The sequence below is a fragment of the Henckelia pumila genome, unplaced genomic scaffold, assembly GCF_033568475.1.
Source record: "Henckelia pumila isolate YLH828 unplaced genomic scaffold, ASM3356847v2 CTG_298:::fragment_3, whole genome shotgun sequence".
Classification (NCBI taxonomy): domain Eukaryota; kingdom Viridiplantae; phylum Streptophyta; class Magnoliopsida; order Lamiales; family Gesneriaceae; genus Henckelia; species Henckelia pumila.
The window spans coordinates 681,664-694,217 of record NW_027331797.1 but is presented as its reverse complement, the minus strand read 5'-3'; the positions used below and the strand labels follow the sequence as shown (position 1 = coordinate 694,217).

The 12,554-nt window shown below is 33.7% G+C and overlaps 2 protein-coding genes across 4 annotated transcripts; one reads left to right on the top strand and one right to left on the bottom strand.

Moving 5' to 3' along the window:
• Nucleotides 1-4,542: 4,542 nt before the first annotated feature.
• On the bottom strand, nucleotides 4,543-6,882 carry LOC140871011 (8-hydroxygeraniol oxidoreductase-like). Of its 2 annotated transcripts, XM_073273458.1 has the most exons (7): nucleotides 6,743-6,882; nucleotides 6,491-6,633; nucleotides 6,305-6,342; nucleotides 5,802-6,207; nucleotides 5,396-5,632; nucleotides 5,022-5,180; nucleotides 4,543-4,889 (listed from the first exon to the last, which is right to left on the bottom strand). In XM_073273458.1, exons 1-7 carry the CDS (start codon nucleotides 6,783-6,785, stop codon nucleotides 4,779-4,781), a joined length of 1,137 nt encoding a protein of 378 aa, XP_073129559.1. In that variant the 5' UTR covers nucleotides 6,786-6,882; the 3' UTR covers nucleotides 4,543-4,778. The 2 variants fall into 2 exon arrangements, with proteins under 2 accessions (XP_073129559.1, XP_073129557.1); XM_073273456.1 differs by having other exon boundaries at nucleotides 4,543-5,180.
• A 2,392-nt stretch (nucleotides 6,883-9,274) lies between these two features.
• Nucleotides 9,275-11,974, top strand: LOC140870991 (D-amino-acid transaminase, chloroplastic). Of its 2 annotated transcripts, none has more exons than XM_073273430.1 (5): nucleotides 9,275-9,590; nucleotides 10,133-10,185; nucleotides 10,316-10,494; nucleotides 10,827-11,500; nucleotides 11,652-11,974. In XM_073273430.1, the coding sequence occupies exons 1-5, from the start codon at nucleotides 9,389-9,391 to the stop codon at nucleotides 11,744-11,746; spliced, it is 1,203 nt and encodes a 400-aa protein (XP_073129531.1). In that variant the 5' UTR covers nucleotides 9,275-9,388; the 3' UTR covers nucleotides 11,747-11,974. The 2 variants fall into 2 exon arrangements, with proteins under 2 accessions (XP_073129531.1, XP_073129530.1); XM_073273429.1 differs by having other exon boundaries at nucleotides 10,130-10,185.
• Nucleotides 11,975-12,554: the final 580 nt, after the last annotated feature.

Genomic DNA, 12,554 nt, shown 5'->3' with positions numbered 1-12,554 from the left:
CATTATATATAGGGCTATTATTTTTTCTTCACTTTATTAACACAAATATTTTTAGGACATTTGAATTGGCTTTTGGTAAACAAATCAAATCCGTAGATTGTAATTAGAGCCGTCAAAACGGGTCGGGCCAGCCCGCCTCGCCATGAAAAAATGGCGGGTCGGGTTAGGATTTTACTGTCTCGTTTGGAGGCGGGCCTAAACGGGCCGCGGGTTGAGGCGGGGCTGGGCGAGGTGGCCCGCCTGTTCTTTCAAAAAATCAAATTTTTTTATTGAATTATGGACATAAAAATGATTATTTTTAAATAATGTGATTTTAAAATGTTAAAACTAGTATTTAATATATTTTTAATATCCAACATTATTATTTTTTATGGTTAAATATCTATTTAAATTATTCATATTATTTTGAAATGTGATTTTTTATCCAAAATATAATTGTTAACATCAAAATTTTATATGATTTGTTTGATTATGACATTTATTATTTATTATTGTATAACATTGTTGATATATTGTTTTCAATCTCAAATACTAATTTTGTTTTTTGATTTTTTTAAAAAATTTGGTGGGTTGGCCCGCCTAGCCCGCAACTCGCGACGTGGCGAGTTGGGGTTTACAACTCTAATTGTAATGTTGTTATATATATATATATATATATATATATATATATATATATATATATATTATATAAATTTTCTATGCTGCCTGATTGTTGGGCAGCATATTGTGCGCACCTGCCACATGGCGTGCCATGTGACAGACACATCATATTTAATTTTTATAAAACAAAATAAAAAAATCTATTTGGCAAGGTTTGTACGTTTCTCTCCCATTTTCTGCCCAAATTATCTTGTGAGTTCTCTTCTATGAATTTTCTTATACATATATTTGCTTTCATATTCAATGTTTATGAATATTTGCTTCAATCGTTTCTCTTACGTTTTTTGTTAAAATCTCTCTGGTGAGTTCTCTTTTAGGTGTTTTCCCCTAATTCTTAGCATCCATGAAAACGAATAATAAAAACAGAACCTAAACAATATCCCCATTCTCGTAACCGAAGAGATTCCCGTTATCTTTTTCTTGCAACGTTCTAATATGCGCAAAGGCTCGATAATCCATCAATGGAAGTTGTATTAACACCTCGTATTCAAAAACTGAATGATTAACAACCCCGTATACAAAAATCGAATGATAAATAAAATCTATCAAATTTGGAGGAATAAAAACAAATATGAAGGAACGATTTGTAAACTTTGAATAAGAAGCAAATATGTGCATAACAAATTCCCTATTCTTTTTTTTTTTTAAAGGGTTGACCCCGAAGGGGACCCCATTCCACATGAGTCAGAGGCCCATTGGCTCATGCGGAGGGTAAATCGAGAGATGTGCATGAGCGACAGGGACCTGAAGGAGGGAGCACATGGCCCAATCCCCAGAGCATACCCACCACAATATTTCAGTAGGGAATATGCTCCACACGAGGATCGAACCCGCAACGCTGGGAAATTTCTTCCCACATCACCTCAGACCTTACCAACTCGCCTATGCCCCTGTGGGCACAAAATTCCCTATTCTTGGAAGATGAAATAGCGGCGTGCGGCAGAAGATCGGCGATCGGAGACTGCCTAGAAATTGAGGTCTAGGTGGTCTGGCCCATACAAATCACCAAGGTGTATCCATTGGTTGCTGTTGAGCTAAAAGATGCGAGAAATGAATCATTCACAGTCAACGCTCAGAGATTAAAACACTATGTGGGGGGTGACGTCGATTGAAACACTATCTGGGGGGTGACGTCGACTCAACTCCAATCACCATCACATTCACTGATCAAGACTAGTTTGGGGAGGTGAACATTGAGCTCTAGACTCTAAATTGAGAATTATTCTCTAAACCTTCTTTTATTTAAGTTGCTCAAAACAACATTCTCTTTTCTTTGGTTGTTTTATTTTGTGAGAGTGTTTTTATTTTTTTAAACTTTCTTTTTGCATTTTATTTGAAAAAAAAAACTAATAAGTTTTAAAAATCGTATAACTATTTTTTGTATAATTTAAATATGAATAAAATATATGAGAGTGTTTTTATTTTTTTAAACTTTCTTTCTGCATTTTATTTGAAAAAAAAAAACTAATAAGTTTTAAAAATCGTATAACTATTTTTTGAATAATTTAAATATGAATAAAATAAGAGGTTTGTATGTAAACTTGTCTTTTCAATTATTATTATTATTTTTTAAATATGTGTATAAAAAACAACCTATATAATTATAATTGAAACACGAGTAGTTAATTAAAAATAAATAACATGGGGTCCTGCATGCCATTAATTTCATAATATTTGGTTTTTTTTATTGACGTAATCAATGTCCTATTTATGCGTGCTAATAAACCGTAAACTATTAATTTTCTTTTCCTGCAATTACTTTCCTAGTTCTGCTAGTGCTAGCTACAAACTGAAATTATGAGCCGCCTTAATTCGTATATAAATGGAGTCCACTTTTGCTGCTATTCAACCTTGTTAATATAAAATATTTGACAAAATATTTGTTTTAATTAATCCTTACGTTATGGTGCGTGATGATTTTATTATAAAAATTATTATATAACTATATATTTACTAATAATATATCCTAATTATTTATCTTTTAAAGCATAAAATAGTTAAAATCCATCTTAAAATTATCAAGTTAAAATTGATTTTATTTGTCCCCTTTTATATCATAAATCAAGGTAACTAGCAAGTGGCTTATAGCCAAGCCGAACCCAAGATTTTGGGTAGGCCGCTATACAATAAATAAACGAGTCATTTGTATTCAGATCATTTATACTTTATGTATTTGACATTCATCTTTCTTATCAAGTGTAAAAATTATAGCATGTAAGAAAGTGAATGACAATGCCAAAAACAAAAAAGTTTAGGAGAGGTGAATGCAAATAATTATCCATATATAAACTATATTTTATAAGCCACTGACAAACATTACGTCGAGTTGACGGCAGAGAAAGACTCGGCTTTCAGGCGATCTGCCCGGTGGTGTGGTACGTAGTGGGTTTAGTACGCCCCGACAAAACAGCTCCAAAAGAAAGAAAAAGGTGCGTGCCGCACTCACGAAGGACTGTCAGTGATATACTGGAGGAAGGTGGGGATGACGTCAAGTCCGCATGGCCCTTATGGGCTGGGCCACACACGTGCTACAATGGCAATTACAATGGGAAGCAAGGCTGTAAGGCGGAGCGAAATTTTTTTTTCACCAAATACCCATGTAAAATATTAAAAATACATATTTGGCCCATTGAGAGTATACTTTTTAATAGTTTTCAACTCATAATACACAATTTTAGTAGGATCCAATTATAAAATATTTATCAAATATTTTTTATTTTATTAATTTTTATTTTTATTTTAAATTTATTATTTTTAATTAATTTGTTTCTAAAAAAATATTATTACATTATCTTGCTTTACAGGATCACCGTTGTTAATTAATGTTGTAGGACAAGTTACGATGAAGTTGCTTCAAATATGCATGTAATCTAAGTAACACTAAAATGTTCATATTATGTAGTCATTCTATCACTAGTCAAAATCATTTACCATAATCTCTTAGATTGAATATGGATTATGGATATAACACAAAATATAATACATCGATAATCTGTCACGCGACGTTGTTTAAAATTCACACTATGCGTAAACATAGAATCATAACACATTGTGAACATGAACATCAACATAAGACATGAAGCACCTGCTCGAATCATAATACAACTCATTACTTGGGCCAGTCATCAGGCCGAAACATCATCATGATACATAAACTTTTTGACACATCCTATATGTTAATGGAGTGAGGCCATACAACGATTACAATCCCAGTGTATAATAATCATATCATTATCATATCCATTCGAATCATAATGTTGTTCAACAACATGCATGACACAACATGAACCAACAAACAAAAAACACATACTCAAACGAATTTCGAAAATCAAATATCACGACTCATACAATAAATATTTTTAAAACCACTCACAATTATGATGATTCCTTGGACTTTTCCTTGAGCACTATTTTATCCGTTCCTGGAACCTGGGCCATTCTCCACGTGAATTTGAGGGCAAAAGCTGACAACTTTCCTTTGACTCTAATGGTAGCCTTGACTTTCAAATAAAGTTGGAGATTTTTGACTCAAGGTAGCTGCCTTTATTTTCGTGACTAAGGCAGAAGATGGAAGAAATTCTTGGCTCAAATAGCTAGGTTTTTATCGAAAATTATATGGGAAAAGTGGCTGACTTCTTCTACAATCGACAGCCTAGGTATTTTTTCGAAAATATGGAGTGGTAAGCCGATAAATTTTTGGGTGTGTGATTTTTCTCAATGGTTTGCTCCTCTCATAAAAAAATAAGTTTAAGATTGAAAAAATCTTGATATTGCGGGTTTGTATAAAATTTTCATCACTCGAAGATTTGATTTCATCTAAATGTAGATCTTATAATATTTCGTAACCTAATTATCATGATACATAAAATATATTAATTTAATAAAATCTTCACCTTAAATCGGAAAAATTCGGTCCTCACATAATCTATCTTAAATTTGAGATATTGAAATTAGATACATTAAAAGTCATCGGTACAATTTGATCGAACCATATCAAGATATTGACAGGGAAATTAGCGCCAAACTTTATGCATCACTTATTCCATCCTTCTACTTGCATCCCAGGAAGTGATTAAGAACACCTAAAACACTCCCAAAGCTCATTTTATCAAATGCATCTAAAATTTAATCACAACTTTGACACTTTTGGGATGCTTCATGTACTCGAGCCCTTTGTTAATCTCATCAAGTGAGACCTCATGAGTCATCAGCTCATCAAGATCAAAGTCCTGCACACAAAATGTACAATTTATGCCCCCTCGATTTACATAACATGTCACAAAAAATTCAAAGTAATTTGTTCCCACATCAGTCTCGAATAAGTAACACCAAAGGGTTAAAAAAAATGAAGAAGACTTGACCTTGTTGACACAATTTTCCACTATTTTGGGGAGGTCCGATCGAGGCCTTACTCCTCCGTAGATGGAACCCTTCAATGTCCTACCACACAGGAGATGAAGGTATTTGAGCTCGACACTCGTCTCGAGTCCTGCGCCGATGAACACCGTAGTCCCAAGCCCCTGTTGATTCATAACAAATCACCCCTTTTTGTTATTGTTCGACATCTGATTCACGGTTTAGTCTATGCTACCCCATTCGGACAGATCCAACGACCCACATTTTTTTGCATATGAGATGTTCATGTCTTGGATGCAGTACATAGACAGTACCCATGTGCTAGCATAGACTAAACCCTGATCACATATATACAGAGGGTGGTCATACTCATGCATACCACTTTTGAGCCCTCGATGGCTTCATTGAGCAAGTTGGCGACTCCGGTGCACTCGAAACAGTAATCGACTCCAAGGCCCCCGGTAGCATCTTTGATCGATTCGGAGACAGATTTACCGGAACTTCTGGGGTTGATGAAGTCTGTGATCCCGAAAACTTTTCCTTTCTCCTTCTTGGAGTCATTTATATCGATCCCTATTATCTTCCCCGCCCCTTGCATTTGTGCTCCCTTGGCAGCCTGCGCATTGTGTTTTTAGATTAGATACAGAGTCGAACAGAGACTCTTCCCGATACTACCTAATACATGTTATATTATTATAACTAGAAAGTAGGTAGCTGAATTTCTACTACCTAATACATGTTATATTATAGTAACTAGAAATTAAGTAGGTAGCTGAATTACGCACCCCGAGTCCGACGGCGCCGAGGCCGATGACAGCAACAGTTGAGCCTTTGTGAAGGCTGATTTCTCTAAATGATGCACCAAAGCCTGTAGTAAAGCCACAACAAAGGAAACTGGCATGTGGAAGGGAGACTCTGGGATCGAACTTGTAGGCATAACGGGCCTCCACGACGGCGTATTCGGACCACGTGGAGCAGCTAAAAAGGTGGTAGATTGTTTCCCCGTTGATAGACGACATTCTTGAAGTGCCATCCAGCATTAGCCCCGTGAAACCAATGGGATATTTGTGGCATAAGTTTGTCTTGCCTGAACTGCAGTTGAGGCATTCCCCACACTCTCCGATATAAAGTGGCATCACCATATCTCCTTTGTTCAAGTCTGTCACCTTATCCCCCACACTTTCAATCATTCTGTAATGTAATGATTATTAATACAATTCCATCAACTATATAAATTTATTTTTAGTACTTAGAAATTAATTAATTAAAGTGAAGCAAAAACACTCACCCAACTCCTTCATGACCAGGAATCCGTGGGAACAGAGGCTGGGAATGAAATCAAATCAAATCAACATATATATATATGCTTGAATCTTGATTATTGCTCGTATATAATAATAATCTTAGCTTCAGGAACCAAAATTTATTACAATTTTAACTTCTAGCAAGGGAATATGTGTATATAATATCTTACCAAAGGATGGCCATTCCAGCACAAAATATCAGTGTGGCAGATGCTAGCACAGAGCATTTTGATCCTAATTTCATATGATTTTGGTGGATCCACTTCTATCTCTTCCACTTTCAATGGCTCCCCAGATTTCCATGCCACCGCAGCTGCCACATAATTAAATTACAGGTTTTTTTTCACTATTTTTTTTTATGAAAAAAAATTCACAATTTATCAGTTGAATTATAGGACGACGTCTGAATTAAGAAAATTTACCTTTGCATCTTATGATTCCTGCAGGGCTGCTAGTATTCGTCATGCTGATTGCTGCACGTCCTAAACTATGTAAATGCAAATTATGGAGTGATGGAGATTATTTGTTGGTAAGTCGTATATATATTTATATAAGATACCATTTGGTAACAAGGACGAAATGTATGAATTAAGGAATGCGTATAAAAACATGATTAAATATGGATAAATAATATGTGAGATGAATAATATATTATTTTGTATGTTTTTAATTTTGTAAAATTATTGTGTTTATTATTATACAATCTCTTAATTGCTCTTGTCATTTACACACAATTACGAGCTTATAAAATATGTCGTTTCTTATGAATGACATAGGAGGGGTGCAAAAACAAATTTGACAGAAGGATTAGTCTTAAAATTTGAAGGATGATATCTCATCATCAATTAATCACATGTGTTAGGAGGGATCCTTCATCTAGTCCACATACAATAGAATAACGAGTCATGAGATAACATCGAGTTAACAAAAAATTAAAAAAACATGGGATGAGTAAAAATTTGTGTCTAATCTCACTTTCATCTTATGCAAGAAACGATACCTAACTACCTAAGGGTGTTGAGTTGGGATGGAGATGACCAAATTAAAATACAAGTCTAATGATCATTTATTTCACTTTCAAAAGTTGACCGTTAAAAAAATTTATATTATGTTATATAGTTGGCAACTGGCAATTATAAATCCTGCTAACTGATTATTCGCCCTCTACATACATATTTCAATTAAATTAATTACACTAGTTTTAGAATTATTATTATTATTATTAAAATAAGAATAATTTACCATATATTTTTTGTATTAATATTAGATACGCACGAAGTATTTTTTAGAAATTGGAAATATGAGATGGGCTAGTTACAGGTAATTTTCATGCTATGTTTTTTTCCGACCTTTTCTTAAAAAGAGAAATCCTAAAAAAAAAAGTTCTCTAGTCATATTAATTTAAAACAAAATGTTGTGGCTCACTTCCTAGCAACATTTGCATATTCTTCCCTTACATTTTTTGTTGAGCGTTTAAGAATTTTTTTAGTTGGCTGGTTAATCTTGTAATGAGTGACTCTTAATTTTCATTAATAAAAATTACAAGTTTTCTGTCAAAAAAAATTTAAAACAAAATGTTCTTATTAAATATCATGTTTGAGTTTTTATAATATACTATGCATTTTTTTTTTCAATAATAAGAAAGATGTTATGGAAATTGGTATTTTGCCCATAAAAAAAGTGATATTTGGTATACTTTAATTGAAATATCAAAATTATTCCTGAATCTGATGTCAAATACTTTAGCTCTCACCTAGTATAGAGCTCGTTTGGATATTGTAGAGATTTTTTTATAATAAGTGTTTTTTTAAGCTATAATTTTTTGCTTTTAAAAAAGATCTTTTTTTACTTAAAAAGTGCTTTTTTAAGCACTTATTTGGTCATCCAAACATCATATTAGCTGAAAAAGCATTTTTTTTTTAAAAATGTTTTTTTGGTCTGACTTTTGATACCAAAACAGGGCCATAATGTGCATTAATCTGCCCCGATCTTGTGTGATTCTTCCACCCTCTCCATTAATAATCCACTTCTTTCAAAAAAAAAAATCCACTTTGTTCAGCCCAAAATCATGACATGAATACTTTAATTCAGCCTTGCTGAAATTACATCCATTATGTATGTATTAACTATTCCTAAAAAAACTATTTAATATATACAAAGTGAGACGATTGTGGTTGAATGTCAATTCACAGATTCAGACAATGCAAGTCTAAAACAGTTTCAGCAAGTTAGAACATTTATATATTCTTAGTGTCACATTTCTGATTAATCACATAATTCTTTGTCCTAATAACCTAGGTTTTTTCAACCAAAAATTTACCAGGCCCAAGCCCAATTATAAGATCCGCTCCAATTATTTTATTGGATCTCTTTGAGTCTGTGGACTGTGTCCCCAATTAATTAGCAGAGTTATAAATGATTTATTCGGTGCAATCTTATTTAATTATTGTTTATAAGTCTATTTGATGAGGCCAAAAAATCTACAAAAGTCTAAACGAGTTTTAAGCCCATAAAATTTTTCGAATATTTATAAATAACACAAATAACCTCATTTTCAACGCTCTTTTTTAGCACACAAAAACGTTATGCTTTCGATTATCATATTTTTTGTTGTAGGTTTTTTATGACATGATATCACAATATTATATTCATGACCCAAAATCCAACTAGTGAAAAAATACTATTTTTGATATTAAAAAAGTTGACTCAGTACTCTCATATAAAAGAAATTTCAATAATATTAGTTAAGCAGAAAAAAATATTTTTTTGAAATTGGAAATATGAGAAAAACAACATTTTATCATGTTTCAATTCCTTGCCGGAGGAGTCCCGAATATGAGATATGCTAGTAGTATAATGCATGCTGTCTCATTCTTCGATTCTTTCCATTCATCCACTTTGGAAAGTCCAAAATCATGACATAATAATTAGGCAAAAAATTCTATGACAAGATTGTTATTCTAATAATTAATATTAAATAAATATTTTATTTTACGATTCGATCATCGATTCTAAAGCTTCTTGTTCTGGTGTACTATTGGAAACTCTGTTTCACACAGTCAACGTAAATGGCTTCTTCAAGAACTCTTGCCAACTCCATCTCGCCACCTCCATCCCTTCAATCAGGGTTGACTCCGCAACCTCCAATTTCACCTTTTGTCTCGAGAAATCTTTCATTTTCGAGAAATGGGTCTCTCAATTTACCACTCAAGACTCAAAATTTCCCATCGAATGTTTTCAAGGATTCAAGCCAAGCCCAGGTTTCTGTCGGTAAGTTTCTCGAACAATAATTGATTTAAGTGCTTAAATTTTTTGACTTTCGTTATGGTGTTTTCTTTGCAACATTGCGGATTCTTAAATCTTATATATATGCTTAACTAAAAAAAAAAGTCTTACATATATGCTGAATTTTCATAAATTTGCTGTGTGCCTCACCCAAGATTTATTCAGTACATGCAAAACAAATACGCACAATAAGATCATTTCAAGCTTAACAAAATATGAAAGATCTTTGAACTCGAGCGTGTGATGCTGGTAGTTATTTTATTCTCAACGGAGCCAGGATTTTTGTGGATAGGTGAAAATAGGACTCTAAATCTTGAAAATAAGTGAAAAGGACGAAAAAATTTATGTTCTCGTGCAATATATATATATACTAAGCGAAGTTTAAGAAGCTATTGAAATATAAGAATGAAGGGGTGCGACCGCCCCGCCCCGCCCCTTTCGGCTTAGTTCGAATCCAATAAAACCTGAAAATTTTATTTTATCGAATAAAGATTCTGAATATGATATTCTTATGTTATTTTCAGCAGAAACAGTAGTAACTCCTCAATTATTTGATGTTCCCCTCCTTTCTTCTTCAGAGGTTTGCTCTCTTTCACCACTCATTAAAGATACAGTTGAGCTTATTTATTCTATGGTAATATGTGTGAAACATAGAAGGGGATTATTATATTTTGATTTCTTTCTTTTTCTTGTTTCTTTATAATTTAAAGGTGATTGAAAGATTCAGAAAAAGTAGAGAAACATACAAAAGCAAGCAGAAATATTTGGCTATGTACTCTAGTCTCTTTGGTGGAATAACTACTGATCCTGCTGCCATGGTGATCCCTATGGATGATCATATGGTTCATAGAGGGCATGGGGTGTTTGATACGGCGGCCATTGTGGACGGGTCAGTATTTTCAGCTCCTTTTATGTGCCTGCGGGGGAGGTGTTGTATCTAAAATGATACAAGTTTAGAGGGCAAAAATATGTTATTATCTTTAATTATGCTTGATGATCACAAAAATATTGAGGAAAAAGTGAAGAGACCAAGAGGATACCTTGCTGACCCTCTTCCCATCTCTTTGTGCATTGGCGATCCTCTTCCTGAAAGAAAAAAACTTTGTTGTTTCACCTTTTGTTAAACTCGTTCCAAACTTCTATTATGAATGAATATCCAAACAAATCTTCTAGTATTCTCTGAACTCACAATAAATATTCTTCCTTTCCTTGCATCCACAGATATCTTTATGAGTTAGACCAACATCTAGACCGTATCATTGGTTCAGCAGCCATGGCCAAGATAAATATCCCCTTCAACAGAGAAAGCATTAAAAAGATACTCATACAAACAGTGGGCGCTTCGAAATGTAGAAATGGATCATTAAGATACTGGCTCTCAGCGGGACCTGGTGATTTCCAGTTATCTCCATCTGGCTGCCATGAATCATCCCTTCATGCCATTGTAATCCAAGATGAATCTCCTTCAAATTACAAAGGCATCAAAGCAGTAACTTCATCAATCCCGATAAAACCACCCCAATTTGCTGTTATGAAGAGCGTGAATTATCTCCCAAATGTACTGTCAAAAATGGAGGCGGAAGAAAATGACGCATATGCAGCTATTTGGCTGGATGACGAAGGATATATTGCCGAAGGGCCTAATATGAACGTGGCTTTTATTACAAAAGAAAAGGAGCTTGTGATGCCTAGATTCGACAAGATCCTCAGTGGGTGCACTGCAAAGAGAGTTCTAGTTCTTGCTGAAGGGCTGGTGAAAGAGGGAAAAATTCGAGGGATACGAGTGGGAGGCATGACCGTGGAGGAAGGGAAGCAAGCAGATGAAATGATGCTTATTGGAAGTGGTGTTCTCGTTCGTGCAGTAACACAATGGGACGATCAAGTCGTCGGAGATGGTGAGATCTTTGAGCAACTTTGGATGATCCCTCTGTTGGAGAACTGTAAATAGATGTGATGAAATTGTTTCTGATAGCCTTTAGTTTTGTTTCAAGCTTCCAGTCTAGTTCTTGGTTGTGTAACATGAGATGCTTGTTTCTTTCATGGCAGGTAACGAAGGCCCGATAGCCCGAACTTTGCTGAATCTCATACTCCAGGACATGAAATCAGGACCAGCCACGGTGAGAATTCCGGTTACATATTAACCCGATGGTTTGGAGTGCTGTACGTGTATATGGATCAAACAATGAACTCAAGAAGCTAAAGTGAATCTTTAATTTGAATAGCAGTTTTAAATTTCTTGTGATATGCTGCCTTAGAGATTGTTACATTTTAACATTCAAGCATCTGTTTGCCTTTGTGTATAAATGTTACAAGGCTCAAAGCCATTTCATGCAAAAAGTAGTTGCTTTGCTTGAGAAGCAAGAGATTCATAGCTATTCATGTAAAGAAAAAAAATACATAAATTAAAATCTACTTGTAACATAAATATATATAAATGGACTAAAGGTGCATTTGGTTAAAATATTCAAATAATTTCGTTCTTGATTAAAAGAAATTCTTAATAACATCATTGCTTTTGGTAAGATCTTACATTTTGTCAAATGTAGTGGACTAAACCGTGGCGGGGCTAGATAATTGATTAAGAAATCTTCCTACTTTAAGCCGAAGCAGGCCTGGGAACTGAAATAGTTTGGATAACATACGAAGACAATATTACTTTATTAGACAAATTTAAATAAGTTAATCATTTTCAAGTTCTGGTCAGATAAAGGAAGAAGTTACAAGGGAAAAAAAAAATTAATTAAAAATATTAGTTTTTATTTTTATAAATGGACTATCCATTGCAAATTCTGCAATTATAGTTTTAACGTGTTTTTTAATTGGAAAAAGTTGATTATACTAGTGCAAATATCTTAATATATATTATTATAGTAGAGCCTTACTATATTATTATAGTAGAGAGTCTTTAATTAACAAATTTTCAATTAATTTATGAAACTTGATATGAAA

What these genes read in the sequence shown, in the direction of transcription:
- LOC140870991 (XM_073273429.1), top strand. Translation starts at nt 9,389, where the DNA reads ATGGCTTCTTCAAGAACTCTTGCCAACTCCATCTCGCCACCTCCATCC. An exon ending in CCCTCCTTTCTTCTTCAGAG is followed by an intron (nt 10,186 to 10,315) that starts GTTTGCTCTCTT and finishes TATAATTTAAAG; the next exon opens with GTGATTGAAAGATTCAGAAA. An exon ending in ACGGCGGCCATTGTGGACGG is followed by an intron (nt 10,495 to 10,826) that starts GTCAGTATTTTC and finishes TTGCATCCACAG; the next exon opens with ATATCTTTATGAGTTAGACC.
- LOC140871011 (XM_073273456.1), bottom strand. Translation starts at nt 6,785, where the DNA reads ATGACGAATACTAGCAGCCCTGCAGGAATCATAAGATGCAAAG. An exon ending in AGGAATCATAAGATGCAAAG is followed by an intron (nt 6,634 to 6,742) that starts GTAAATTTTCTT and finishes ATTATGTGGCAG; the next exon opens with CTGCGGTGGCATGGAAATCT. An exon ending in TCGGCGCCGTCGGACTCGGG is followed by an intron (nt 5,633 to 5,801) that starts GTGCGTAATTCA and finishes CACAATGCGCAG; the next exon opens with GCTGCCAAGGGAGCACAAAT.